The sequence below is a fragment of the Tripterygium wilfordii genome, chromosome 7, assembly GCF_013401445.1.
Source record: "Tripterygium wilfordii isolate XIE 37 chromosome 7, ASM1340144v1, whole genome shotgun sequence".
NCBI lineage: Eukaryota > Viridiplantae > Streptophyta > Magnoliopsida > Celastrales > Celastraceae > Tripterygium > Tripterygium wilfordii.
Window position 1 is genome coordinate 4,021,433 of NC_052238.1, and position 26,701 is coordinate 4,048,133.

At 37.2% G+C, this 26,701-nt stretch overlaps 4 protein-coding genes across 9 annotated transcripts; 3 read left to right on the plus strand and 1 right to left on the minus strand.

The window, feature by feature from the left end:
* The first annotated feature begins 470 nt into the window (after positions 1–470).
* Positions 471–4,401, plus strand: LOC120002378 (alcohol dehydrogenase). The gene is made up of 8 exons (XM_038851118.1): positions 471–841; positions 1,027–1,162; positions 1,263–1,332; positions 1,449–1,542; positions 1,741–1,954; positions 2,241–2,382; positions 2,924–3,094; positions 4,046–4,401. The coding sequence occupies exons 1-8, from the start codon at positions 556–558 to the stop codon at positions 4,235–4,237; spliced, it is 1,305 nt and encodes a 434-aa protein (XP_038707046.1). The 5' UTR covers positions 471–555; the 3' UTR covers positions 4,238–4,401.
* Positions 4,402–4,634: 233 nt separating this feature from the next.
* On the minus strand, positions 4,635–11,495 carry LOC120002377 (DDT domain-containing protein DDB_G0282237-like). 4 transcript variants are annotated; one of them, XR_005469162.1, is made up of 11 exons: positions 11,379–11,495; positions 9,971–10,172; positions 9,494–9,666; positions 8,071–8,529; positions 7,506–7,852; positions 6,893–7,344; positions 6,625–6,793; positions 6,331–6,492; positions 6,144–6,232; positions 4,926–5,131; positions 4,635–4,838 (listed from the first exon to the last, which is right to left on the minus strand). XR_005469162.1 is itself a non-coding variant. In XM_038851116.1 (10 exons), the coding sequence occupies exons 2-10, from the start codon at positions 10,081–10,083 to the stop codon at positions 4,978–4,980; spliced, it is 2,118 nt and encodes a 705-aa protein (XP_038707044.1). In that variant the 5' UTR covers positions 10,084–10,172; positions 11,379–11,495; the 3' UTR covers positions 4,710–4,977. The 4 variants fall into 4 exon arrangements, 2 of the variants coding, with proteins under 2 accessions (XP_038707044.1, XP_038707045.1); XR_005469163.1 differs by having other exon boundaries at positions 4,710–5,131; positions 6,144–6,249; XM_038851116.1 differs by having other exon boundaries at positions 4,710–5,131.
* A 2,238-nt stretch (positions 11,496–13,733) lies between these two features.
* LOC120001862 (protein AGENET DOMAIN (AGD)-CONTAINING P1-like) lies at positions 13,734–21,051 on the plus strand. Of its 2 annotated transcripts, XM_038850365.1 has the most exons (5): positions 13,734–14,327; positions 19,725–19,778; positions 20,113–20,136; positions 20,210–20,252; positions 20,711–21,051. In XM_038850365.1, the coding sequence occupies exons 1-5, from the start codon at positions 13,911–13,913 to the stop codon at positions 20,827–20,829; spliced, it is 657 nt and encodes a 218-aa protein (XP_038706293.1). In that variant the 5' UTR covers positions 13,734–13,910; the 3' UTR covers positions 20,830–21,051. The 2 variants fall into 2 exon arrangements, with proteins under 2 accessions (XP_038706293.1, XP_038706292.1); XM_038850364.1 differs by lacking the exons at positions 19,725–19,778; positions 20,113–20,136; positions 20,210–20,252; positions 20,711–21,051 and adding exons at positions 15,203–15,655; positions 16,192–16,501 and having other exon boundaries at positions 13,738–14,327.
* Positions 21,052–22,331: 1,280 nt separating this feature from the next.
* On the plus strand, positions 22,332–25,655 carry LOC120001861 (G-type lectin S-receptor-like serine/threonine-protein kinase At5g35370). 2 transcript variants are annotated; one of them, XM_038850363.1, is made up of 3 exons: positions 22,513–22,661; positions 22,781–24,615; positions 24,702–25,655. In XM_038850363.1, exons 1-3 carry the CDS (start codon positions 22,658–22,660, stop codon positions 25,353–25,355), a joined length of 2,493 nt encoding a protein of 830 aa, XP_038706291.1. In that variant the 5' UTR covers positions 22,513–22,657; the 3' UTR covers positions 25,356–25,655. The 2 variants fall into 2 exon arrangements, with proteins under 2 accessions (XP_038706290.1, XP_038706291.1); XM_038850362.1 differs by having other exon boundaries at positions 22,332–24,615.
* The last annotated feature ends 1,046 nt before the right edge of the window (positions 25,656–26,701 follow it).

The following is a 26,701-nucleotide window of genomic DNA, read 5'->3' on the forward strand; positions in this document are numbered from 1 at the left end:
TGTTGACGGACCTTTTGATTCCTTTTAATGACTCTGGAGCCCGGAGACCGACTTTACTGGGCTCGGTTCTTCTACAGTTCCTTATTTATTTTTTATCTTACAACTCTCAAGACAAACACCGCCACGTATTAATATCCGTTAGGACTAGTCGATCAATACGTGTGTCGTCCATGGGCCTTAGCTCACATGTTAAGGGCATTAAGTTAGTATGGGCTGGGTGTTGATTAAAACATAATGGGCTTTTTAAATTTCTTGTATGTTCGTCCATGGGCCTTAGCTCACATGATAAAGCCTTGGGATAGTATCGGCTGGGAGTTGATTAGGGTTAATTGGATTGGGGTAGGTACGACCGTAAAGTAAGAACAGATGAAAAGGGAAAGAATGAAAGATGACGTGGCAAACATAACAAGAATGGTCAATGTGCCTCGTCAGCAGATGACAGGGACCTATCCTATTCCCATCAGGTACAGTATTTCAGTCTTTCTGCGAACCAGTCTCTCTCGATCTCCATCGCCATTTTGAGTAATTGATTTGTATAACAAGCTATATATCACAATGATTCGAACTGCCATAGCCAAGAGATTCCTCTCCTCGAAGCCCCACACCTTCTCTTCATCTTCTTCATGGTTTCTTACTACCAGTAACAGAAGATCTTTGCACAAAAGTACCCAAAATGAGAACAACAGCAATAATTCGTCCCCGCCGTCTGCATCCGCCTATCACGTCAGTTCCGGAGGGTACATGCGTGGCGCTGTGTTTTGGGAACCTAATAAGCCTCTCTCAATCGAAGAATTTCACATGCCTCGCCCTAAATCCGGGGAAATTCTCATCAAGACCCAGGGTAGATTCCTTATTTTTCTCTTCTTCATCTTTTTTAAATTATCATTTCACTATTTTGTTTGATACCGGTATGAGTTTAGGTATATTAGCCGATGATCCATGTTTTGTTTTTGATTAGTTGGGCTTGTGATGTGCCGGGAGATTTAAAAAAATGGAGTTCATTTGTATTTGATTTTCTGGTTGCAGCCTGTGGAGTATGTCACTCTGATCTCCATGTTTTGAAAGGAGAGCTTCCATTTGCCAGTCCTTGTGTTGTGGGGCACGAGATTACTGGCGAAGTTGTTGAACATGGGCCACAAACAGATAACAAAACCATTGCAAGGTCCAGATCAACAAGAGTTATCATTGTTCTTATCATGTACGGTTTATGTTTATGTTATAAGATAGAATTAGTGGGTCTTTTTTCTTCTAAATGATTTCAGGCTTCCAATTGGATCACGTGTTGTTGGAGCTTTCATCATGCCGTGTGGTAACTGTTCTTATTGTTCCAAGGTGATACTGCATTTCTTACTGTTCTTTGCATTCTATTTTGTTGAAGTAATGGCATATTCCGTGTCAAAAGTCGGGCAGCAATTCCAATATTATTAATAATCGGAGCTGTGAAACAGGGCCATGATGATCTATGTGAGGATTTCTTTGCTTATAACCGAGCAAAGGGAACCCTGTATGATGGTGAAACTCGGCTCTTCCTTCGCGACAATGGTATGTAGTTTTTTTATTGATATTTTCATTGTTGTGGTCGTAATATAGAGAAAGATGGTCTGCAGGAATGTGATGATGTTAAACTTAAAAGGTCAAGATTGAGTAGACAAAATGGGGTAAAGGAGATTAATAATTGAACTCAGCACATAGTTCATTGTCGGCTTACTAAATATGTGGCATATTTATACCTATTTGTAGGAAAGCCGGTGTTCATGTACAGTATGGGTGGCTTCGCTGAATATTGTGTAGTGCCAGCTAATGCGTTGTGTACTTTACCAAGCTCCCTACCGTACACAGAGTCTGCAATCCTAGGTTGTGCAGTGTTTACTGCATATGGTGCCATGGCCCATGCTGCTGAAGTGCGAGCAGGGGACTCTGTTGCTGTGATTGGAATTGGGGGCGTTGGCTCAAGGTAAGCAGATTATTGCTTTGTCTCCTGGAGTAATTTCTACATTTGACTGGTCATTACTTAATGTTATATCATTCCGTGTTACAAGAATGCACTGCATATGGAAGTGACAAAAAAAGCAAAAATCACCCGCATGACATTGGTGGTGTAATGATACCATACATGATGTAAATAGTTACTTTTGGAACTTGGAAATAGGATTACTTTTATTTATTTTTTACTGCCTCTGACTAGATTAAGCTTATGTTTGGTGGTGGATAATTATAGATAACTAGATTGAATGCTCCAGTTGTTTGCAGATAGCAAGGGCCTTTGGTGCCTCTGATATTATTGCTGTGGATGTTCAGGATGAGAAACTGCAGAAGGCTAAAGCTCTTGGTGCCACGCACACTATAAATGCACTTCAAGAGGATGTTATTGAACGGATTAAAGTGTGTTTTTCATCCTTTAAAATATTACATGAGTGCTACCTGAAATGAATCATTGATCTTTGATTATTTTGTCAAGTTCTGTTATTGTAGGAGGAAACTAGTTAAGGTTATCTTCATGATCTGAAAATAAAATTTTAGCGTCTTACATTTGGGAAACATGAAAGTAACTTTGTATGTTTTGGCCATTGATTGTCATGAACCTTCTTCTCATTGCTTCTGTTTTCCCTCATTACCGCTTTTTTGTCATAATGGTCCTTGTACTACTTTGTTAGAAAGCCTTTACCTTGCTCCCTTTCTCATGACTTCGTTATTTTGTCTCATATTTTTCACCTCAAAAATCTGTTAGTTTCCTCTGTGTAGGTCTTCACCTACTGTGGCCATTTATTTAAATATTTTTAATTTGTTGAAAGCAAAAGTAGACATGCCATACTTATTCCCAAAGCAAACTATATGCATGGAAGTTTGTCTTACATTCATAAATAAACGAATTTTCTGTTTTGCTAATTTATATTGGATTTTTACCTATTGTTTACCTTTGTAGGAGATCACTGGAGGATTTGGTGCAGACATTGCTGTTGAAGCATTAGGAAAACCAAAGACTTTTTTGCAGTGTGTTCAAAGCGTAAAAGATGGAGGTAAAGCTGTAATGATCGGTCTTTCTGAAAGTGGGGCGGTAGGGACAATTGATATAAACCGTCTTGTTCGTAGAAAGGTGCGTCTCCCTTTCTATCTTTCTTTTCCCAGTTCTTTTATAGTTTTATTTGTGCCAAAGCTATAGCTTATATTTATGTGATTCTTAATACATTTTTTATTAGTCTTTGCATACCCTGCATGATGGCACCAACTCAATTTCTTAAAAACCACATGTATTTTTTAAGTTTAGGCTTCTGTTGTCAAGCTGTAAATTGTCTATTATGTGGCTATTGAAAATCTAGATTATTGAGGGAGGGCAAAAGCAAATAAAAATTATGCAATCAGAGATATAACCTAGTTCTGGATGAGCACCCAAAGTAAAACCCTTTAGCTTGTTTTGCTGGAAGACAACTCGAGCTTTGTTACATGGTTTCAGTCCAGTTCTATAATGATACGGTTTATTTTACAATCAAACATTAAAAGAGTCAAACAGCTTTGCTCGGGAAATGAGCACCATTGTAGTGGTAAAGACATCTCTACATGCTTGAAAAATAAGAACTAATAAGTTTTAAATCTGTAAACAAGGTTGGTTTGGAGGTATGCAGCAGATTATGTTTGTTTAAGAAGTTTATTATGGATGCCGAAACTTAAAACTTCTGTTGGGGGAAGGCTTGGATGTGAAAAATGGGGAAAAGAAACCCTTAAATCCACATATATATATATAGGCACACACAGTCAAAGAATCCAATTTGTCTCATTTCTTGTTCAAGCGTTGTTAGACAGCATCTGGTGCGAAGCTATGATTGATTTTCTTCTCCTCATGTTTATCTACGTTACTTGCCTCCAATTCTTCCTGAAAATGCAATTATTTTAGTTTTCTCTTGTTTTCCTGCTTGATTCATCTGTGCTGCTATATCTTTTATTCTTTACTCTTTCAAATCTCTAACCATAGCATAGGATTACCCTGCAATATGCCCTTACTAGTTTCTAGGAAATGTAATTTTAACTTGTGATGATCTTGTGATCGCAGATCAAGGTAATTGGCTCCTATGGTGGAAGGGCAAGGCAGGATCTTCCCAAGTTAATCAAACTTGCTGAATCTGGAATCTTCAATCTATCCGATGCTGTTACCAGAAAATACAAATTTGATGAGGCTGCACAAGCATTCGATGATCTCAACAAGGGAATCATAATCAATCGAGCTGTAGTTGAGATACAGTAGTCGTCGATGCTGCAGGTGCTCGTTACTGATGCCATACTCGCACCCTCTGATGAAAACAAAATCCGTTTTGAGTAGAATCTGGTGATTATAAACAAACTGCAAGCTAACATGTTTTTGAAATGGTTGTTATACAGTCAATAAAAGCATCTGAACTCTCATCTGAATTTTGAAAGTTAGCTTGGGTTTTTTATGGAGATATAGTAAATGTGTGCCACAACGTAGTGTCAGCGAAAGTTTTTCGACATCCTTATCAATACAAAAGGGAAGGCTGTCAACGGTTGTAAAAATTACCCAACAATATTATGCCGTCACTACCCTTTGGGATGTTCACAAACCACGCAGATCGGACAAGTTCATGGATCCATTCATGTGTGGACCTATGCATCTCCGGGACCGGTAGAATTTGAATCATGAAGGGAGGGAAATAAATCAAAGAACTTTCAGGGAGAAATCACTGAATCGTGACTCACAATGAGAAAATGGGAGGATCAAGTGGAGATACGTGGTTGTCAATTGTCAGAGGAAGGGGGACAAAATTGCTCCTCTCCCTTCCCCTTCCCTCTCACCAATTACACCCTATGCCTTGACTCCTGCATCCCCACTGAATTAACAATCAAACAGGTAACTAAGTCATCAAAAAAATTCCTACTCTCTATCTTCCATTGCAGAGTAACCAGCAATCAAGGACCTATATCAATTGGATGGATCCTGGGCCACCTTCAGCGCTATCTCAACCCTGGTTAGTCTTCTTTCCACTTGTTAATATACCGGAGGAAGGCATTAGCTGGGTTTTCTCCAGGTGGCACCCGTACACGGGTAGATCTCCTAACCACTTCTTCTTCCTCCATGGCAATCTTCCCAGTAAAATCCTTTGATTGCTTTTGAAGTTCCGTGCTGCAACAGCATTTAGGAGGGGGAAAAACTTCAAATCTTAGGCCAGAAAAATTAAACAAAACACATGGCTAGATACTTTCTATAGACATCAAGTGCCCATCTTCTTCAAGCATAAGTGTCAATTACTATCATCCATCACAAACACTAGTTACAAGCAGAGAATCGCAGATGAGCACAGGAATGGACGAAAGAAAGTAATTCGCAGTGCAAATTAACAGTACTGGGTTGTTAAAGACTATTTAAAGTAATTCAGAGACTCCCTTGGTGTTTGATAGGTATAAAATTGTTCTCAAACGAAACCTACTTATCAATCTAAACAAAATATTTTTCAACGATTTTCTCATAATATGTTTGGGTTTGAGACCTGTGAATGAGTGATTGTGACTATAATCCACTAACAACAATCCACACACAACACACTGTGAGCATACTACAAGTCGAACATAATTAGCATAAAGAAACTCAGAAAGACAATTTGGCAAAAACATTAGTTGATTGCAAGGAAAGGGTATGATGATCAGTGGCAGAGTTGGGATGCATTGTCACTAAGGTCACACTTTCTATAATGATAAACAATTACATACCAAAATAACATACTAAGCGGATAAAATAATATTAGTTAAAGTAACCCAAATAATCATAAAAACAAACATATTACAATTTAACAAATAACAAAGAATTACAGTATAACATATATTAATTTTTTTAAAAAAAAAATGAGTGGGGTCAAGTGACCCCACTCAAACCCTCTATCTCTGCCCCTGATGATGATGGAAGGTTAGACTAGTTTTTGGGTTTATAGAAGGCAACTAAAACCCAACACATTTGGTAGTTGGGAGGAAGAAAGGGAAGATTTAATGATAGGGAATTACTTTTCCTGTGCCTGGTTGGGAAGTGAAAATCGGGAAAAAAAATTAATTCAACTTCTAGATAAATGGTCCAAAAAAGTAGAGAGACACAAACAATGAATATGATCTGATGATATCAATTTGGCAACTAAAGATTAACTCACCATATTTTTCCGTAATATGTTTCCAGTTGTTTCTTGAGAGCCCTTTCCCTCTCACCCTTCAGATTTAACGAACCAATCAATGCATCAAGCTGTTCAAACATGTCAACTGCCAATGAGACAAGTGAAACAAATGAAAGAGTAAAGTGGAAGTAGAGAATGCATAATAGCCGAAGTGCAGCATCAATACCTCTTCTTTGGTGTTATAGTAGCCCCACTGCTTAAAGTCAGAAGTCTCAACAAATATCCTCCCATCACGCCGAAACCACCAATACCTAGTGTAATTTCTGTCTTTACCCAAAGGGTTGGTGCGTATGTATCGTTTTTGCATCTCCCGTTCATACATTTCTTTCTGCAGTACAAATCATTGTCAAGAAAAAGACCATTTTAAACAAGAAATGGAAAAGCAAACATACACAACCAAGCAAATGCATGCAAACAAGCACACCACAACACTTTAAGAGGAAGCACGGAATAATCAAACCCTCTGTTCTTTGCTCTTCCTATATGTTGCTCCATTATTATCATTTTTCAACTGTTTCGGTGAATCCTCGCCAGATGGATCTTCAGCGTCTCTAGCTCGGGCTTTTAGACGCATAATCTGCTGCTTTGCCATCTTTTTTGACCCAGTTTTCAAATTGTGCCTTTCATTGCTATAAGAGCAAAATAATAACATCAAGCATAAACACAAACATTTAGCAGTATTATGTCAAATATAGATCACCAATAAGTAAATAATGTAAATTCTAGACCTTTTTCCTGATGTATGGTTATCTTGAGATGAAATGATCTCCCCATTTGTTTCATTCACTAATTCTCCATTGCGTTTAATATGATCATCTTTCACCACCACCTCTAAATTACTTCCATTCTCTGAAGTATGCTCACCAATTACTCCATTGACAACAGATTGAGCCTTCAACCGTTCCTTCTCTTCTCTTTTCTTTCTAGCTTCTTCCAATGCTTCCCCCCTTCTTGTGGCCCCAAGTGCCTGTCGCTCTTCAATATATTCGCCCATCTTCTCCTTAAAAATATCTGTTTCGAGTGCATGATTAATCAATTCTTGTAAGATTGCCAATTTAGCTTGAGCATCTAGAAGGCCATAACGCCCCCGCTTGATAGGTGTAACATGAGTACATAATTCAGGAGCGTTGCCCATTTCCAAGAAATCGCACAAGTACTCTGTCCAGTTGATTAACGTAATCTGAGATGAAGCCACAGCGCATTCATATCAAAAATTCTATTGCGGCACGGCAAAGGAATTCCACATAAGAAGAGGGAAAACCCAACAACTCCAGCTCAAAGAGAGAAAGTTTATGTAAAACTATAAACTAGAATGAGAATAAAAAATCTGGGACATACTACCTTCAATTTACGGCCCTTGTTCTCTACCGCAGAAAGATATTGACCACTGTCTTTTATGAGCAACCTAAGAAATGCTGAATGTAGTTCCATAATGAGAGCAAGATTACTGTCTTTATGGCAGAGAGCATTTTCAAAATTCTCGAGAGAGAATCGCCACAATTGCAACAGTTTGCCAAATGAAGAACAAAAATCCCAAACCAACAGAAGATCACCAACACAATCCATAGAGACTTTAAAATCCTTTGTTGGATGAGGACGATCAGTAAAAACTGGATCATCAGAGCCGGGCTTCACCAGCATATCATCAATTGGATATTTGATTGAATTTTCCTTTGACCTATCGCCTTCTGCACATCAAAGTATCAAAAAGTATGATAAATAAAAGTTCGCTGTGCAAGCCTCTTTTGAGCAAGTAATGCAGGAAATTCCACAAAATAAAATTGAACATTCATAGTACTGTAAGCAATTAAAAGCATAACTGATTATACTGCAAGGAACAAGAGAAAAGAAAACCATATTCATGGTTTGACAGAATAGATTGAATTTATTAGGCTGCCTGTCTTACCATAGTCATCTGCAATCAACCCAGAGTTATTTTCGTCATCCTCAGTTTTCCTTCTCTTCTTATGGCAGACTATAAGTCCATCTTGAACAAAAACTTTACTTCTTAACTCCTCTGGAGGATTGGTAGAGATTTCATGCTTTTGAGCCAATTTATCATGAAGCACCCAAGGAGAACTTCTATATGTAGACTCCCGTATGAAAGATTTTAAAACTTGTCTACTAAATGGCAGCTTCCTGCATACCAGGTCTTCTCTATTCGCTATTGTATTCTCCACAACTTTCTTATATCTGTCAAGCCATGCTACCTCATATCTGGCTTTATCACCACCCTCCACGGCCTTTAGTATCTTACAAAAAAAAAGACCACCGTCCTTTCTTCCTAGAAGTTCAGCACCAACAAACAGACAGTCTTGCAACTTTGTAGCTATTGTGTCAGCAAGATCTTTCAATGAAAGCATGCCTACAAAGAACAAAGATCATTGAGAAAACAAGATAGTTGCATTAAATTCCAGCTACAAGGTAGATGATGAGAAGCAACCAAGCAGTAACACATGCACTACAGGATGCAAACAGAAAAATGCAGATAAAATTAATATAATTAAGTTCCAAAAGCTTGGAGGTTTTTTTTTTGGATAAATGTTTAAATTATACAAACAAGTAGGAGACAAACAAAAATAATTCTCCATGCATAGCGCCTAATTTGAATATATTATCCAAATCCATCATTCCATCCACCAATCATGCACCAAAGGTTAATTTAAAGATTTAAATGCTCAATTTTCTTGAAAATCTACATATACATTTCAGAAATCTGAAGATGTTTAAAAACCATTGAAATTTACTTTCAAAAATCAATAAACCAATTGCATAAAAATATGTAGAGAAACTTTAAGACAACCCATTTAATGCCTATATTCATGCCTTGACCAGTAACAAACTACAACCTCTGTCACTGTTGGAAAAAATTAAAGCCCTATTCTAAGTTCTACCCATATATATTACAATCCAGCAATTGGGTTAAGCAATCAAAAAATACTGAAGATATCATAAAAATTTTGAATATTCTTTAAATATATAGTTGTCACAATATGTAAATAAAAAATGATGTCCGCATAAAGAAATCCAAAATTCCATGGAAATGGTTTTGCTATTTGAACTGTAATGTACATTATCCCCAAGAATGAATAGCACAAAAGGATTATCAGCAGTATAAATATGATCTGTATTCAACATCTATAAAAGCATTACTACACGTAGATTTACTAACTATATAATACAAGTAACTTGATATAATAACCAACTATTATAGACCAATAGATCATACCTAAAAAAAATCCCTGATTCCCAAAGTATTTAAATGTATCTATAATTTCCAACAAACATGTCAATCTAACAGATTCGATGAGAAAGTAATTAGCTCTTACTAAATTGAATTATAAGCAGGGCAGGGGCCAATAGCTCCTTTGGTAACTCTTGCACCTTTTCAGTAGCACGCTTCTCTGACACCATAGCCTCTTCATATGTCAAGTTAGCTTTTCCAGTGAATTTACACGACCAAAGTCTTTGTCGATATAGGTTTATCCTATTCAAATATGCTCTGACCAAAACTAAGGAAAACAATAAACCAATTACAAGGAACCTTTTGTTTCTAAGAAAATAAGTTTTGTCAAAAAAATGAAAAAAAAAATTGAAAGTTTTAATGAACCAAATCACTAAGATCTGCATCATTCAGGACTCAACCTCCATTCAACAAAATCTTTAGTCTGGCAAATTTATGTTCGTTTTTCGGAAAAACTTCAGTCAAACTTATTCATCTCATGTTGCCTTGCGTCCCTCAGCAACCACCAGAATGATAAAATGCAACAAAAACAAACAACTCTCGTGAATGTAAATAAGGATACGGATAATCCCGAAATATCTCCTTTGAAAACCGAATCTGATACACAAGCTCATCAGGCTCCAAATCATTAGGCAGTTCCGACAACTCAAAGGGCTTCCTTTTCAACAAAGGCATTTCTTGAGCTCACACAAACCACTATCACTGCTGTTATTAGAGCCCACAAAATTTCAGGAGCTGCTGCCTTGGGCATACAAATCAAGAACCTGAAAACCCATTCTGACGTCATCACAAGCTTGTGAAAGTAAGTTCAAATGAATGCACAGTTTATGTGACAGTACAGAGACCGTAAAAATAATCACAATAATACAGTAATGCAGAAGCCAAAGTCATCTTCAGAGCCAAATAACAAGTCTTAAAAAACAAATCTACGTACATGTCACATCCTTCCAAGTCAAACAGACCCATTATAGACTGTTGCAGAACTATTCCTCTCTTTTTTTTCAAAATCAACTGCAGAAGCATTCTTTAAGTAGCTCTCTTTTACATAAACCCAAAAGGCGAAAGCCCTAAAAAAAGATGGAGACATTGTAGAAGATTCAAAAGACACAAGCCCAAAAAAACTACCAATAAAACATAGCAGTTATCCAAAGTGAAAACAATGTCTGCAAATCTCACTCAATATGAGCAGAAATAGCCAAACAACATTAGTGCAAACAACCTTAGATTTAAATATGGTCTGTCCATCCTTCTAAAAGCCATTAACCTTTAAAGAAAAAGGAGGAGAATCTCCAACCCAAAAGTATTTTTTTGTGAAAAAAAAAGACACATAACAAATAAATGTAGAACATCCCTCGTGTATCTTTCTTTCATATAAACCCAAAATCATAAAACAAGATGGATATAATGCAATAGATTCAGACAACACATGCACAAAAGGGACTGAATTAGTAGACTGAATTCATGGCATTAATCAAAAAATCAAATCAATGTCTCCAGCACAGCAATGCGAGCTGCAACAGCCAAACAACAGAACCCTACAATTTAAATGAGGGTTTTCTCAATAAATTACTTTCTCGTATCACTTTTCCATTGTTTGCTCTCCAACCAAACAACAAAAAATAAATAAATAACCAAAAGTAAAATTTCCTGTGAGAACCCAAAAGCCAAAACCCTAATATTTCCCACTCCGGCATCCCAAAAATTAAATAAACGCACAAAATGGGCAAAAGAAAACGTATACATTAAGAAAATCGTTCAGATAACATGGACATGCGTATTCGTTCAATGAATCCTCGATCGCATCCAACCATAACAAAAGATATCAACAAAGTGAGAAGGATATACACTAAAATCACCGAAATTAGCACAAAACTCACGTTCCCGCCAGAACCAAATAAATTAAATTAAAATAAACAAATACCGAAGAAGTAAAGCATAGTAACCAGTAGAAAATGAAAGAGATCTCTTACAGTGAAAGGATTCGTTGAATGTGAGAGACGAGAGACACAGCTCCCCTTGTTTTGTGATTTTTCCCTTTTTTCCGATTTTTATTCGTCTAAGAGAAGAAGAAAGTGCCTCTTTTCTTTCGTCCCGCTCGTAGGAGGCCAAATTTATTCGGGAGGATAAATTATTAATGTTTGCACTGCGATCCTCAATAAATATTTAATTACAATAATGACCGTATTAGTAATGTAAGTTTCCAATTACCCCCAATACTCCTAGTTTCAATTTTTTTTTTCTTAAGCTCGGGTTAAGTAGGGAGCATTAAGGATGAGTAATAAGATGAAGGAGAATTCCTCCTACTATTCTTTTGTAACCCCAAAAATTAGATGTTTGTGAGGTGGGTGAAAATATTTTTTTTTTTGAGAAACTGAAACACATATTATTAAAACATATTGATTACATAATACAGACATGGGAGGATGCTCCTCCTCTAAAGACAATACAATTTAACAAAAACAACCTCTAAAGACAATACAATAACAAAAACAGTAAATTCCAATAATAAGACAAAGAAAAAGTCCCCAACGATAGCGAGGAGGAGAGATACAACTGTTTTTTTTAAATCAATCAGGGCCTTGATAGCGAGGAGAAGATAACACACCGGACCGGAAAGCCAATGAACTGCTCCAAAGGAAAGATCTGGACAACATTATTGACAAAACTAAAGATACATATCTATAAAGGGATAGGGGAATATGTAAAAGGTAGAGGGAGGGGAGGAGGAGGGAGAGGGAGATAGATTTTCATGAGTAGAGTGAATACTATACCAGCAATGTAAATTTTATTTTTATATTTGACAATTTCAATCTTTCAATAGTATATAAGTAAATCACTCATTTTATTCTATATTTGCCCCCCACTTAACTCCTCTTCCTTAATCCCATTTTACTTTTCATTTTTCAATCCAAACAGAGGAAAACAAAAAAGAGAAAAAAAAAAGTTGTGTTGCACCTTAACTATTCAAGTAATTATAGGTGCTCTAACTACAATCATAAAAAAGTCAAATTGGATCACTAGCGACTTACAAGACACGTAAAAAAACAATAGGACGAGTCTCGACACTTGGGGGTGCCTGCCAAATAAGCTCCAATGGTCAAATCAATAGGGCCGAAAACCAAGAAAGGTACAATAAATGCACGTGAGATGATATTGATCGTAGAGGAAGGCACATCGAGTAGTGTTTTGAAGATATGAGAGTGGACACAAGAAAGGCAATTACATTGGAATGACATCATGCCATGTCTGTGTAGATCCCAATAATGATCTAGAAAGGAATGATTTGTAAATGATGTGTTAGAAAGGGGTGGATGTGATAGGTGAATGAAGGAATAAGTCTTTTATTACAGCTCGTCCTATGAGATAAGACGGATGCAAGTCTCGAGGTTGTTTGGGATAGGTGACCAAGCAACCTCACAGTTGAAGAGTGAGCTATGATTGATTGATTTTGGAGTCGATACCATGATCGAGACCAAAATGAATGATGCAATTTGTAAGACGGATGCAAGTCTCGAGGTTGTTTGGGATAAGTGACCAAGCAACCTCACAGTTGAAGAGCGAGCTATGATTGATTGAGACCATGATCGAGGCCAAAACGAATGATGATGGCGAAGTGAAGGGAGCAAGAAATATGAATTCGGCATTTTGAGTAGATTGACCTAATATGTATATAATGCAAACAGAAAAATGTCGGAGTTTTAGCTATCATACATAGGGATGTCAACAATACCAGTACCTGGTGCGTACTCGCATAACCCGTCATAATTCAGAAGGGTATGCCTCGTTATTTAACCAGTCGGGGAACGGATATGAGTATTTTTACATAAAAATAACAGGTATAAGGACAGGGATGAGTTTATCGAAATCCAACCTATCCCGTAGTCGTATAAATCTCCACCCCAATGAATTTGGGGATGGGCGAAGAATATAGTACTCAACGAACATTTTAACGGGGTCGATGGGTGGTTTACTTAATGGGGCAGGGACGAAAAAATGGGTCCTTGCCCCATTGACATCCCTAATCATACATGAAGCGGACTATGGGCTTGATCTGTTAACTGCACTTTTGGGTAGAGCCCAAAACCCAACAAGTTCGGCCATACTCGTATGTATCATTTTTGCGTTTTGGGCCGTTAGCTAGAATAACTGATTTATCAAAGTGTTTGGGTTTGGTAGTAAATACTGAAATAATTCAAAACCCTAAATAAAATAAATTCGGATTCAACACATTATCCGGATTGAATTGGGAGAGCAAGTTTATTTAAACATAAAAAAATTTTAAGCCAAGTTTGTATAGTAATAAAAGTTTGACGTAAATTCGAAAAAGTAAAAACCAATTCAAATTTCCGAGGCAAAGATCGATCTAAATCCCAAAAATCCCTCGCTTATTAGTTATTACTACTAATTAGTTCATTATTATATATCCGTCCCGCCACGCATGGTTTATCGCATCTGCTTCCGAAACCCTAAAAAAAAATTTCAATCGCGGATCACCATCACGAATGGAGTCCCAATTTCCGATCGGAGCACCGGTTGAGATCACTAGCGACGACGTCGGTCATCGCGGCGCGTTATTTCTGGGAAAAATCGTCTCCCCAGTCTCATACGACAACAAATTTGAGGTTGAATACGAGACGAAGATGAACGAGACAGGGCAACCATTGCGAAAGCGGGTTCATGTCGGGCTCTTGAGGCCGCCGCAGCCGAGTGAGACTGACCGAGATTTCGAATTTGGAGATTTAGTTGATGCATTCTTTGTCGGTGCGTGGTGGGAAGGATCAATCACAAAGGTATTGGACGATTCCAGGTATGTCGTTTATTTTAGGTCCGTTAGGTCGGAGTTCGAGATTCGGAAGTCTAATATGAGGCTTCATCGTGAGTTGGTCAAAGGAAATTGGGTTTCTCATCTCCAAAATCAGGTAAGTTTAAATACTTTCAATTGCAAATAATTTTGATTTTGTTTTTTCGTTGATCATATTTTTTTGTGGTTCATTACATGAATTAGTGTTTACAAGCGAATGTTTAGTGTTGATTGCATGAATTAGGGTTTACGGTGAATCTTCGGCTTCGATTACATGAATTCATAATGAAATTATGCATTACTTCCTATAGTTTTAAATTTTAATTAGTTTCTTGGTAAAAACCTTATAAACCCAAATGAAACCGTTGTTGGCTGGGATGGTGAACTTTGACTGCGGTAACTCTTAAGCGCAAGCGGGAGGTAGCGAGTTCAAGTCCCTTGGTGTTTTCATTATTGCAATTTGTGCATGTGTGAATGTCATCCTGCGTTATCTTCCCGCATTGAGCCTCGGCCCATATCTCAACTGGTTTCATGGGAGTTGTGGGATCTTCTGTGTGGTCTAAGGTTTACCAGTCAATTGTGGGATCTCAACTTCTCTTGGGTACACTTTTATCAGTTCCACAAAATTTTGGATCAGTTTAACTTTTGTCATGCAAACACTTAAAAGTTGAAATTGTGTTTATAGCTCTGGGAATTGCTTTTTAGGCAATAGGCATCCAACGGTGTCTAAGTCTAGCAATGTCTCCTTCTCAAAGCTATTCCCAGATACTACTCTTGAAAACTACTTTGAAATATAGCTTTTTCGAGAAAAAGGCAAGCATGTCTTCACTCTTCATCAATCATGCTTGTGAAACATTTGAAGGAAAGCGCCAATGATTTGTTTAAGGTTCAGGGTGTGTCCATTTACTCTCCTAAGACCCAACATTGGTGGTGGAAGCTTGGTGGGTACTTTGTTTAATTTTTCATGTTTTGTATCCCAAATGGAAATTACAGGGAAAGGCAAGTGCAATGGAAGAAAAGGTTGGCCAAACGATGAAAACTAGAAATTTCAGAGAAGGGACACTAGTTGAAGTTAGTAGTAATGAAGATGGGTTCCAAGGTTCCAGGTTTGTTGCAAGAATTGTCAAGGAATTAGGCAATTGCAAATTTATGATTGAATATCAATGTTTAACGACCGAGGATGATGGAGAGCTTTTGATGGAAAAGGCTCATATCAAGCATATAAGACCTATTCCACCGAGAAGAGTGGTACAAGGTTTCAAATTGAATGAAAAAGTTGATGCTTTATACAATGATGGGTGGTGGGAAGGTGAGATCATAAATGTTCTTCCAAAAAACTTTTACATTGTCTATTTTGAAGGCACCAATGAGCAACTGAAATTTCATCTCTCCAAGTTGAGACCACACCTAGATTGGATTGAAGAAACATGGGTGACGCCTTGCAAGGTATGCTATCTTGACCAACGTTTCCTTTCTCAAGTGCAATATAAATGCTACTAATGAGAGGTGGTTTGGTTGGCAATCGGCTGGGTTAGGCATATGTGTGCCCAAGGTTCGATTCCAATGAGAAGCAAATTTCTCAATGGTACTTGAAAAAAAAAAGTGCAATATAAATGCTATTTTGGGAAATTCAAGTATTGTATGTGTCAACCCTCACTTGATAATTCTTTCAAAATGATTTGAGGAGTTAAGAAACCATGAAGGTATATTTCATGGGTTGGTTTACAACCCATCAAATTGGTGGATTTGGTTCTTAATGCTACTCCCTTTTTTGCCTTTTGAAAAATCACAAAAAAAAAAGTGTTACTCTTTCCTAAACATAGGTCCTCACTTAACCCTCTATCTATTTTCATTTTACACAGTACACATCCGAAGGGTAGTGACTGACTGCCATGTTATTAAAAATGAACATTATATAATGCATCACTTTACCTTTTACTATACATCTAAATGTGAAATCAAAGATTAATATATTCTGGCAGCGTTATGAGTAACTCTTCAACTTGGAGTTTTGCTGAAACGGGGGCTATGGAGCTGCTACATGTTCTACTAATACGCAGGCAACTGTGTGGAATGATGGGTTTACTTTACTATTTTGGGTTGTTGTACAGGACGACGATATCGAATGAAACGAAAGCAACAGTAGTTGCTAAATGTTCTATTAATACGTAGACAATTGGGTAGAACGATGGGTTTACCATTCATCATCGTTGTAAAGGACGTTGATCCCATATTGAGCTTATTGTTGGAGAAGATAATGAATATATTGCTCGTATAGCTTATCCCTTAGACGTTTTAAAGTCGTGTGCTCTATGTTTAGAGGAATTTTAACTGTTTTTGCTTAGTCTAAAACTTTTCTTTTGTTCGGGTTTGATGAAGACCAATCCGTTCGAATTTAGAAGTTTAGAGTATATTTTTATTTTTCGTTTTTTTAATGAGCATTATAGTTCAACTATTAGTGATTTGTTTCTTTATTCAGTGCGTTAAAAACTAAGAAAAACAAGATTTCCTTCTCAATTAGATCCTCTAATATCAATTGCAGCTTGAGATTTATGTATTATCCAATACTTTCATGGAGCTTTCATTGAGAAGAGCCTATGGATCCCAAGAAGAAGCATGATTGGCTTAAGAGGTGTTTCAATAGACAATATGGTATCGACTCATTAAAATGTAAGTTTAGTAAGAGCAGATAAGGGAATGGGGAAATAATTTAATTAGATGGGAGAGATAACAAAAACTAAAGTTTTAAATATTTTGGCTCAATTTTCCAAGATGACGGAGCATTAGTGAAGATGTAGCTACTAAGATTAAAACGAGTTGATAAAGTGGAGGAGTTTATCTATGGTTTTTTATGCGACCGAAAGATTCCTTTAAGGTAGGTAGTGTTGCAAAAATCGGCCAAGTCGGCGACTAGTCGCTAGTCGAGCCTGGCCGCTTCGACTAGAGGATAATCGGACCAATTAATCGGTGCCCGATTAAATCTCGACTAGTCGGCTAGTCCTCCACTACAAACATCTTCGTGTCAAGCAGCAAAGTCTTTGAATGGCTTCGTGTCAAGCGGCAAATCCCGATTAGCCCTATAAACTCACTAAAAAAGCAAAAAAGCAGAGAGAAGAGTGAAGAAGCAACCAGGTTTAGGAAAATCAGGGATCACGCAAATGGCGGAGGCGATTCCTGCTATACGAGGGTCCCTCCCATCTATCGCACTTTCAGCCATTTTTCGATCTCCACGGAGTAGCCGCTCACTGCTCAGAAAGTAACACGCAGAGACAAGGGGAGTGCGAGAGAGGCACAGTTGACGTAACAAGAGGAAGGACATCCATAGCGTCAAAGTCCATAGAGTGACTAAATTATCCTTCCCTAAATATCTTTGCTTTAACGTTTTTATTACAATAATTACCACTCTTGACCTCACGATAGGGATAAATAACTAAGCAGTACATGTATTTTAAAAAATGGTCAACTGAATCCATCTTTCTTTTTTTTGAGCCAAACAATAACCTCAATTTTTCGACAATGGTATATATAATATGTATTGCATATATATTTTTTTAATTAAAAAAACTCAAAACGATTAATCCGATTAATCCCTGACTAGACCCCGATTAATCCAATTAATCCCTAGTCCCCGCCAACCGCCTAAGACTAGCGATTTTTGCAACCATGAAGGTAGGAAAAGGTCGGCTATATAACCTGTGATGATGTATGGTTCTGAGTGTTGACTATTAAGACACGACATATTCAAAAAGGGACAATGTTAGAGACTCCCAAAATTTTACCCCTAAAAGTCCCCCAAATCTATATGGCATTAAAATATCCATTGATTAAAAACACACATATAAAACCCACTTCACATCCAACACTCCACATTAAATGGAGGTCTTTTGGGGTCACTTTTTGGGGGTCTCAAGCATTATCATTGAAAAATTATATGTAGTGGAAATCCAAATGTTTCGTGGTTGACAAAGAGGAAGATTCAATCCTCAATTTGATGTTGTTGCCAATGTACGATAACTATCTTCATGGAGAAGATGATATTATTGGAGAACATGAAATATGCGATAACAAATGAAACGTGAACATATTTGTCAATTTTACTAATGATTATACTGAAGATCATGATGTTAATTACAAAGATGTTGCGATTTTTTGATTGGGGTATTATTAAATTTTCAAAAGAAAAATCTCAATATTGACAACGTCGTAACATTAATTTTTTATAAAATTATTGGATAATTTATTGTCAACCTTGGCGGGAAGGTTTTTCAATTACTTTCAGAGTCTTTTTTATGATATGTGAATCTGCAGTAACTACCATTCAATTGTGCAGTGGGTAAATCAATGGGCTGGTACAATAACCTGCAAATCATGCGTGCTAGACAAGTACATGGTAATTTCACGTATGAATTTGGAAGGAATCGAACCTGCAAGTCTGCGACTACACACGCACAAGCGCTAAAAGGTTCAAACAGTTAACTTAATCATCTGAACCAACGATTTTTTGTTCACACATACCTGAATTCACTGCACACACTTACTTGAGCTTCCCAAAAATTTTTTAACACACACATTGAGCATCCCAAATTACCCTTCCAGACATGTTAATTACATAACATTTAATATCCCATCCATATGTCATGATCATCTCAGCAACCCCATCCCCAACCAATTAACATCACCGTCCAGGGCTCCACTACTCTGATACTTCCAGTGGCCGAATTGTTAAGAGAAATCAACCCATTTGGGTTTGAGCTGTTTCTTCCAAGTTTTATCTTTCTCATTTGCTTTGTTTTGAAGTTTGGATGAATGAGTTTTGTTTTAAGTTGTGATTTCTGTTTTTATTCTATATGAATCTATGCTTTCTTTTGTCTTCTTCATAGTTGTGGTAAGTTCGTGTGTGCAAATTTATTGGGTGTTTCGTAAGTTCATTCCGAGTTTCTCTGTTCTGTTCAGTTTAGTCATAACAGAGCCAATATTTTTTTAAAAAAATTGTGAATAAGAGCTTCAATCTATCTGTTGTGCAATTTTGAGAGGTCATCATTGTTTTGCACTGCACCAAAACATTGTTGTGTAGGAAAGTGAAGACCTGTTGCGAAGAATGGTATGCCTCCTTCCTTGATATCTCCCACTTTACAACCCTAATTATCTTGCATTATAATCTTCATCATTTGTGCTCTTTTACCATTAGCTGTTTCAATTCATTTTTTGAATCGCTCTAGGTTTTCAATAACTGTAACGGCAATTTTGATCCAAGTTTTTTGCTTATGAATCTGTTGCGTATAGGCTGTTGTGATTCTAATTTTGTTACCATATTTACTTGATGTGGTGTTGTAGAAGAAGAAGTTGAGTGTTTAGTTTCGTAGATACCCTTTTCAGAGCAGTGGGGGTGTCGGGGTGAGGAGTTTTTGCATTTTAGCTTTGATTTGAAAATTTTGTTGGCATCCACTGCTCCTATTTGTTGACCTATCAATTGTGTCACTAATTTGTTCTGATTGATTTATTTTTTCCCTGGCAGAATGTACATGATTCAGAAGGTCCAAAGCAAAGCACTGCTAATATGACAGCTTATGTGAGTCTCAGGACCCTTTTGTAACGTTATAATTTCTTTTAATTACTTATCTTGCTGAGAATCGAGGATCCTCTGTGGCCTTAGGATAGTATAATGACAGGGTTGCTAGGGTCAACAGTTTGTTTGAGATTCGAACATGATCTGTTAGGCTTGAACTATGAGTTGTGGCTGAATTTGTTGTATCATTTCGATTTCAACTGTGCCCGGATTTAATTTGTTAAATGTTGGTTGTTCTCGTGCCAGGATTTGGAATTTTACTTGCTGAATGTTGTGAGCATCTATTTGCTTTTCATGTGATAGCTTCTGTGATGATGTCCTTGATTTGTCTTTGCAGGTGAAAAATCTTCTTCAGCAAATGGTGAGTTGTAACTAATTTTGTGGTCTATGTTATGTGAATACAGTACTGTATCTGACAAAAACATTGTTTGCAGCAATCTAGGTTCCAGACGATGTCAGATTTCATTGTTATGAAGAATATCCTTTTCCCATGTACTTGAGTTTGATATAGAAATAATCTCTTTCAAATTGTAACATTGGTTCCTTTGCTGTGTGATTCAACTGACCAGTTTATCTCATATGATCTTTCATATATAGAACTTCAGACTTCATGAATGAGGTTTTTAACTATATCTGGCCATATATTGTTTTGAAAATTTGGTTAAATGCAGATGGTTGTTAAAATAGTAATCCGATACCGATAGTATGTGGGGGCTGATATCTTTATTATCTACTTAGAAAGCAACCTCAAGCTTCTTAAATGTTTCTGTTTGTGGGTGTCGAATCTGACGTTATTAGATTTGCTATGCTTGGAAGTTGGAACACCTAATCGTCCATTGCATGTTATTTGCACTTAGGTGCCATGAATTTGTCTTCTTTGCGCTGCTGAACATTTTGATGTTTGAAAGTATAGGTTTCCTTTAACTTCAGTGCACCTGATGAGATGGGAAGTGGCATAAATGAGTTGGAGGAGAGCATAAATGATCTAAGTACTGAGATGGCAGTTGAAGGTTCTCCATCGCCCGTTGCAACGCCCAATCCAAAGTCAATTTAAGGTAAGCAAGAGGAACCTTCAGTTTATACGTTAGACTTAGAAAAAATGCATTTCCTTTGTGTAGTGTAGTATGGGAGGGAAAATTAATGACTTTTTTTTTTCTGTTTCAATATAACTTTCGTTCATGATAAAAAAAAAAAATACAATCTTTGTATTCATTACGCAGAAAACTGTGTATCTAATATCTCTCACTTTTTTTAAAAAAAAATTATACCGGGACCCCTTCAAATTGGTGTGAAAGTTTTTGTAATTTTGATATTTCTACCAATTATTTCTGGTTATTATTTTTTTTTTATTACCGATTTCAAATTTTTGTAACTTTATTACAATGTTTATTAGCCTCGTTACAGACATTGCAAACTAACAAGCCACACCTAAGGCTACACTATGGAGGCAGAATTTGAATTCATCATGGAGGCATCGACGACATCAATTAGATGAAATTCAATGATAGAAATTAAATATATAACTAAAGTAGCATCATCATACTGGCATGCCAAGTAGAGGGTCATGAAATCAACCATAAAAATATGAGTAGTTAATGCTTATGTGTGGTATCTTTGAATTAGTAGTAGTGTTAGGTAACTAATATAGTGGGACCTCAAGTAACTTAAATGAAATTTTAAAACGTTTTAATTCTCAAAATATGTATTAGATTTTTAAAAAATTATATATTTAGAATTAACACATAAAACTCTTTTTAACAACATCCATTGTCGATGGGTTTTATCGGTTAAATTTTAATTTCATTGTTTTTTTCAATGAAATTTCAAAAACAAATGAATCCAGAATTAAAACAATGAATTTTAGATTGTGCTTTAAAAAATAATAGAATCTATATTAAAATAACAAATTTTGAACAATGAATTTTGGGATTAAAGAGTGAAAATAAAACTATTCCATTAATTAAATCAATGGAATAAACTTGTTGGATTTTTATGGGTTATCAAATTGATGAATTACATGTCATTTTCGTTGAATTAATTATCTATTAGTTTGGTGACGCTATTAGAGTAATTAATGCTTATGCCAGTGGCCAATAAAAAAATATTTTATATATCCCCACTGGCCTGCCAAATAAGACTAGCCATCAACTCGATTATGCACTTCTTCCCCAATCGTTGCTCTAAATTTTTCTTAATATGTAAACTTTTCCATAATAAATCTAACTATAAATAATTAATTTTTTATTTTTTTTAAAATTTTAAAAAATAGTTTATGTCTTATGATCTAAAATTTTCAGGCCTCTTTATGTTTAATTTAAATTTTGTTTTGAAAGAAAAATATATAGTTGGATTTGTTATACAAAAATATCACACATTTATGATTTTTAAAAAAAGTTTTAATTTTTTTTGTTGCACTAACCAGCACTGGTCCTCCCCCAATTCCTGGTTAAGCCAAAAAGACTAAAAGACAAAATAAACTAAAAGCTGGCACTCCGCTTTATAACAAGACCCAAGCGCGTGAACTACTAATTGCATGTTTATGCTTTGACCTTTGAAGTGTTCCTTATTTTGTGAACCGTGTGAATCATGTTTGACCTGTTTGTTTGTGAAATGGGAATACGTCATTTCTACTGGCGGTGCTCATTATTTCTTAACTACTCTCTTTGAATTCCAAAGTTCGCAATTAGAGCTAGGGGGCAAGTCAAAAGGTTCACTTTACAAATTCATTTATAATGGCCGCCGCATCAACAATAGTGTATGACCCAACAAAACAACTTGATGTATGGATATGGATAGTCAACGCATATCCCAACTGCCCAACAAGATGACACTAGACCCCCCCTGTTCGCCTGTTCTTTGTACAACCAAACAAACTCACCCAAATGTGTAAGAAGATCCAATCAATCTGCAACTCTCTCTGGCTCTCTGTATGGCCTCCTCCTCCTCCTTTTTCTTCTTGTTATTCTGTTTCTCATTTGTGTTCTGTCCATTCTTTACTCTCGCAGGGCCTCTCTATAACCAATTTGTGTATCCAGACTTCACAGCTTCCAATTTCCAATTCATTGACTACTCTGGTACTTTCTTGCTTTCTCCAAATGCAAGCTTCAAGGCCTCCATTTCGAACCCAAACCCACATGTCAAGCAGTATTATTTCGCTGTTGTTCATGATCCTTCAAATACTATCATCTGGACTGCCAATCGAGACCAACCCATCTCAGATTCTGACAAACTCTATCTCACCAGTGATGGTCTCTCTATTCATGATGAAGCCAACAACAGAACCATCTGGTCTGCATCTCAGTTTCGAACCAAGGTTTCAGTTTTGGAGCTTCAAGAGTCTGGGAATCTGGTGTTACTTGATTCCAATAATGTTTCTGTCTGGGAGAGCTTTGATCATCCCACGGACGCTCTAGTCATGGGACAAAAATTACTTGTTGGGAAATCATTGGATGGTTCTGTATCGGGGAGCGACTTGGCGAGAAGTGATTACAGGCTTATAGTGACTGATAATGATGTAATATTGCAGTGGAAGGGAATGACTTATTGGAAGTTGTCAATGGATACCAAGGCCTTGATGATGTCTTATTCAGTTGTATCGTTTTTGGTCATGAATGAAACAGGGCTGTACTTGGTTGGCAGTGATGGATTCACTGTCGTTCTTATGGTTAGCATGGCTAAACCTGATCAGTCTGGTTTCAGAATTGCCAAGTTGGGATCGGATGCTCGATTCAGTATTAGTACCCATGTGAACCAAAAATGGGGACAAGAATTTTCAGGCCCTGTTGATGATTGTCAAATTCCTTTCTTTTGTGGGCGTATAGGGTTGTGCACGACTGGAACATGTTCATGTCCACCTGGTTTTCATACAAATTTCCAATGCGAGCCGACGGATAGTTCTCTTTCTCTGCCTCCTTCTTGCAATGCAACCAGAGGTAAAGTTGATTCTGTGTTTTCTTACTTGAAATTGGGGGATGATATGGACTACTTTGCCAACAACTTCGTGGACCCAACTAGACATGGTGTAAATCTATCAACTTGTGAAGGTTTGTGCTCGCAGAATTGTTCTTGCCTGGGATTTTTCCATGGAAGTTCTTCCGGTTCTTGCTATCTACTCCAATCCCATATGGGTTCTATAATGTCTAGTTCTACTAATAAGGATGATCGCGCTGGCTACATTAAGACCATAGTTGTTTCTTCACCTTCTGAGGACCGAAAATTTCCGATAGCAGCTTTGGTGCTATTGCCTTCATCTGGGGTTTTCTTGTTCACTATCATTATCATAGGATTTCTATGGTGTAGGAGAAACAGGCTTTCAGGGAGCAGCATATTTAAATTAGGCCGTAATGATTCAGCTTCGTCAGAGCTAGAGATAATCTCTATTCCAGGTTTGCCAGTGAGGTTTAACTCTGAAGAGCTTGCCATGGCAACTGAGAATTTCAATACCAAGATTGGTAGTGGTGGCTTTGGAGTAGTTTATAAAGGTATTCTATCTGACAAAACAGTAGTAGCAGTGAAGAAGATCACAAGTTTGGGAGTTCAAGGGAAGAAGGAATTCCTTAGTGAGATTGCAGTTATTGGAAACATTCACCATGTCAATCTTGTTAGATTAAAAGGCTTTTGTGCACAAGGGAATCAACGGTTTCTTGTCTACGAGTACATGAACAAGGGCTCACTTGACCGAACATTGTTTTGTGATGAAACTGTCTTAGAATGGCAAGAAAGGTTTGAAATCGCGCTTGGAACAGCTAGGGGTCTTGCTTACTTGCATAGTGAATGTGAACACAAGATCATCCATTGTGATGTGAAGCCAGAGAACATTCTCTTGGATGATAAATTGCAGGTACATCTGCCTTTATCAGGCCCTTCAGCGATTGCAGTAGCCTTGTGTATTGGATTTGACACTAATAATTTTATCCCAATTTGCAGGCGAAAATCTCAGATTTTGGGCTTTCGAAGCTGCTAACCCCCGAACAATCTAGTCTTTTCACAACAATGAGAGGAACCAGAGGATATCTTGCACCAGAGTGGCTAACTAGCTCTACAATTTCAGACAAGATAGATGTGTATAGTTATGGAATGGTACTACTAGAGATTGTGAGGGGGAGAAAGAACTGCTCAGCACAAACACATAGCCGTAGCACAGAAAATGGAGGCAGTGGCACATCTTCATCTTCTCCAGGGCCAGAATCTCGTCCGGAGTATTTCCCTTTACTTGCTCTGCAAATGCACGAGCAGAGGAGGTACTTGCAACTGGCAGATCCAAGGCTAGCGGGGCTTGTGACAAGTGAAGAGGTTGAGAAGCTGGTTCGGATAGCCTTGTGTTGTGTGCATGAGGAGCCAATGTTGAGACCAACTATGGCTAATGTTGTTGGCATGTTAGAAGGTGTGGCGCCTCTGGGAGTGCCACAGATTAATTCATTGAACTTCTTGCGGTTTTATGGCCGAAGGTTCACCGAGGCATCTACAATGGAAGGAGAACATAATGAGATTCTATTACACCCACAGCCGAGAAGTTCCTCCAGTGGTTCCTACAACTCCTTGTCTTACATCTCTTCACAACAGGTTTCTGGTCCTAGATAGTGCTCCAGAGTCCTTGCTTAGCAAAGTGAGCTTCAAATGTTTTGTCTAAATTAGAACCAAGTGCTGCTATATGTCAATAGTATTGCATATTCTTTCTGCAACTGTACATAATTTTGTATTGTAGTTCATAACACGAGTATTGTATGATTTTGCACGAGAAGGGTGAGGGATAACTACTTAATTCAGCTTACGGAGAACCCGGAATGGAGAACTTGTTCCCTTTTCTGTCCCACTCTTTGATCTTAAGAATGCTGCTTTTTTCAATGGCCATGGGTTCAAATCCCACGAGCTTTGTGAATCCTTCATGGATTTCTCCAATTGTGCGTCCTACGATTACTTGATTGTCCTCGTACAATAGTTATGGTTCAAACCGGACATCCTGCACGTGTGAGTAGTTTCATGCTAACTTAATCAGTCTCCAGAGCAACTGCTTCGACGTTCTTAATCAGTCTTATTAATGCCACAAAGAACTTCAAATAGCACATTAATTAGCTTTGCAAACTTGAGCTCTGCAGTAGAACCAAATTAATGTGAACGAATTACTTCCAATGTTTTAAGGTTACCTTACATATGACTATCCTTCCAGAAGGCAAAAGAAAAAACCGGTAGGATGAAAGACGGAAAGATGGCCACGGCGATTATTTCATTATTTGGGCTGATTCACAACTCATCATAAAAGGCCCAACTTACTCTGCCAAGAGTACTAGTGAATCTATTTAATGCATGTCCCTTCTTCTTCTTCTTTTTCCCTCTCCCTTGTGGCATATTTTTTAGTAGGGTCCATTGAAGAAGCTGAAATCCCTTTACGGTAAAATGATCGAGTTTGTTGAGGATGAATTGTAACTTTTCAATCTCAAAATTCAAATGAGAATTTTCAATTCTCCATTCCTTGATGATGAATTGTGTTTAGTGGGGTCCCTAAATTTATTGATCCTCGAATTATATTACAATCCCTTCAATGTTAACAAAATTTTGAAGTATTATTATGATACAAACTTAGGACGTCACATGTATAGTTCAATCCTTATGTGTGCATGTATTTATATAACTATTTGGGTGATAGCATAGTTGGTGAATTTTTTGAGTCTAAATCGTATGGATTCGGGGGGTCCTGAGTTCGATTTTTCCTAAGAGTAATATCCTTATGACTACACGTTGGGACTTTTGTAGAACTTATCATGTCATCAAATGAAAACTTCAATGCGCGCTGGCCTCTAATGACCCTATTTTAGGCTCATATCGTGTATATATATATATGTTTAAGCATACGTTGTTAGAGAATTTTTTATATGATTTTTTTTTGGTTGATTTAGGCTTGCCGGTTTCTATTTAAGGTGACGACGAGC

Bases quoted from the DNA above. Each gene is read 5' to 3' on its own strand.
- LOC120002378 (XM_038851118.1), top strand. From the start codon at position 556: ATGATTCGAACTGCCATAGCCAAGAGATTCCTCTCCTCGAAGCCCCAC. The intron at 2,383-2,923 runs GTGTGTTTTTCA...TTACCTTTGTAG, and splicing joins ATGTTATTGAACGGATTAAA to GAGATCACTGGAGGATTTGG. The intron at 3,095-4,045 runs GTGCGTCTCCCT...TTGTGATCGCAG, and splicing joins ACCGTCTTGTTCGTAGAAAG to ATCAAGGTAATTGGCTCCTA.
- LOC120002377 (XM_038851116.1), bottom strand. From the start codon at position 10,083: ATGCCTTTGTTGAAAAGGAAGCCCTTTGAGTTGTCGGAACTGCCTAAT. The intron at 6,794-6,892 runs GTCTAGAATTTA...TTGCTCTTATAG, and splicing joins AACCATACATCAGGAAAAAG to CAATGAAAGGCACAATTTGA. The intron at 6,233-6,330 runs GTATTGATGCTG...ATGTTTGAACAG, and splicing joins ACTATAACACCAAAGAAGAG to CTTGATGCATTGATTGGTTC.
- LOC120001862 (XM_038850364.1), top strand. From the start codon at position 13,911: ATGGAGTCCCAATTTCCGATCGGAGCACCGGTTGAGATCACTAGCGAC. The intron at 14,328-15,202 runs GTAAGTTTAAAT...TGGAAATTACAG, and splicing joins TTTCTCATCTCCAAAATCAG to GGAAAGGCAAGTGCAATGGA.
- LOC120001861 (XM_038850362.1), top strand. From the start codon at position 22,705: ATGGCCTCCTCCTCCTCCTTTTTCTTCTTGTTATTCTGTTTCTCATTT. The intron at 24,616-24,701 runs GTACATCTGCCT...CCCAATTTGCAG, and splicing joins TCTTGGATGATAAATTGCAG to GCGAAAATCTCAGATTTTGG.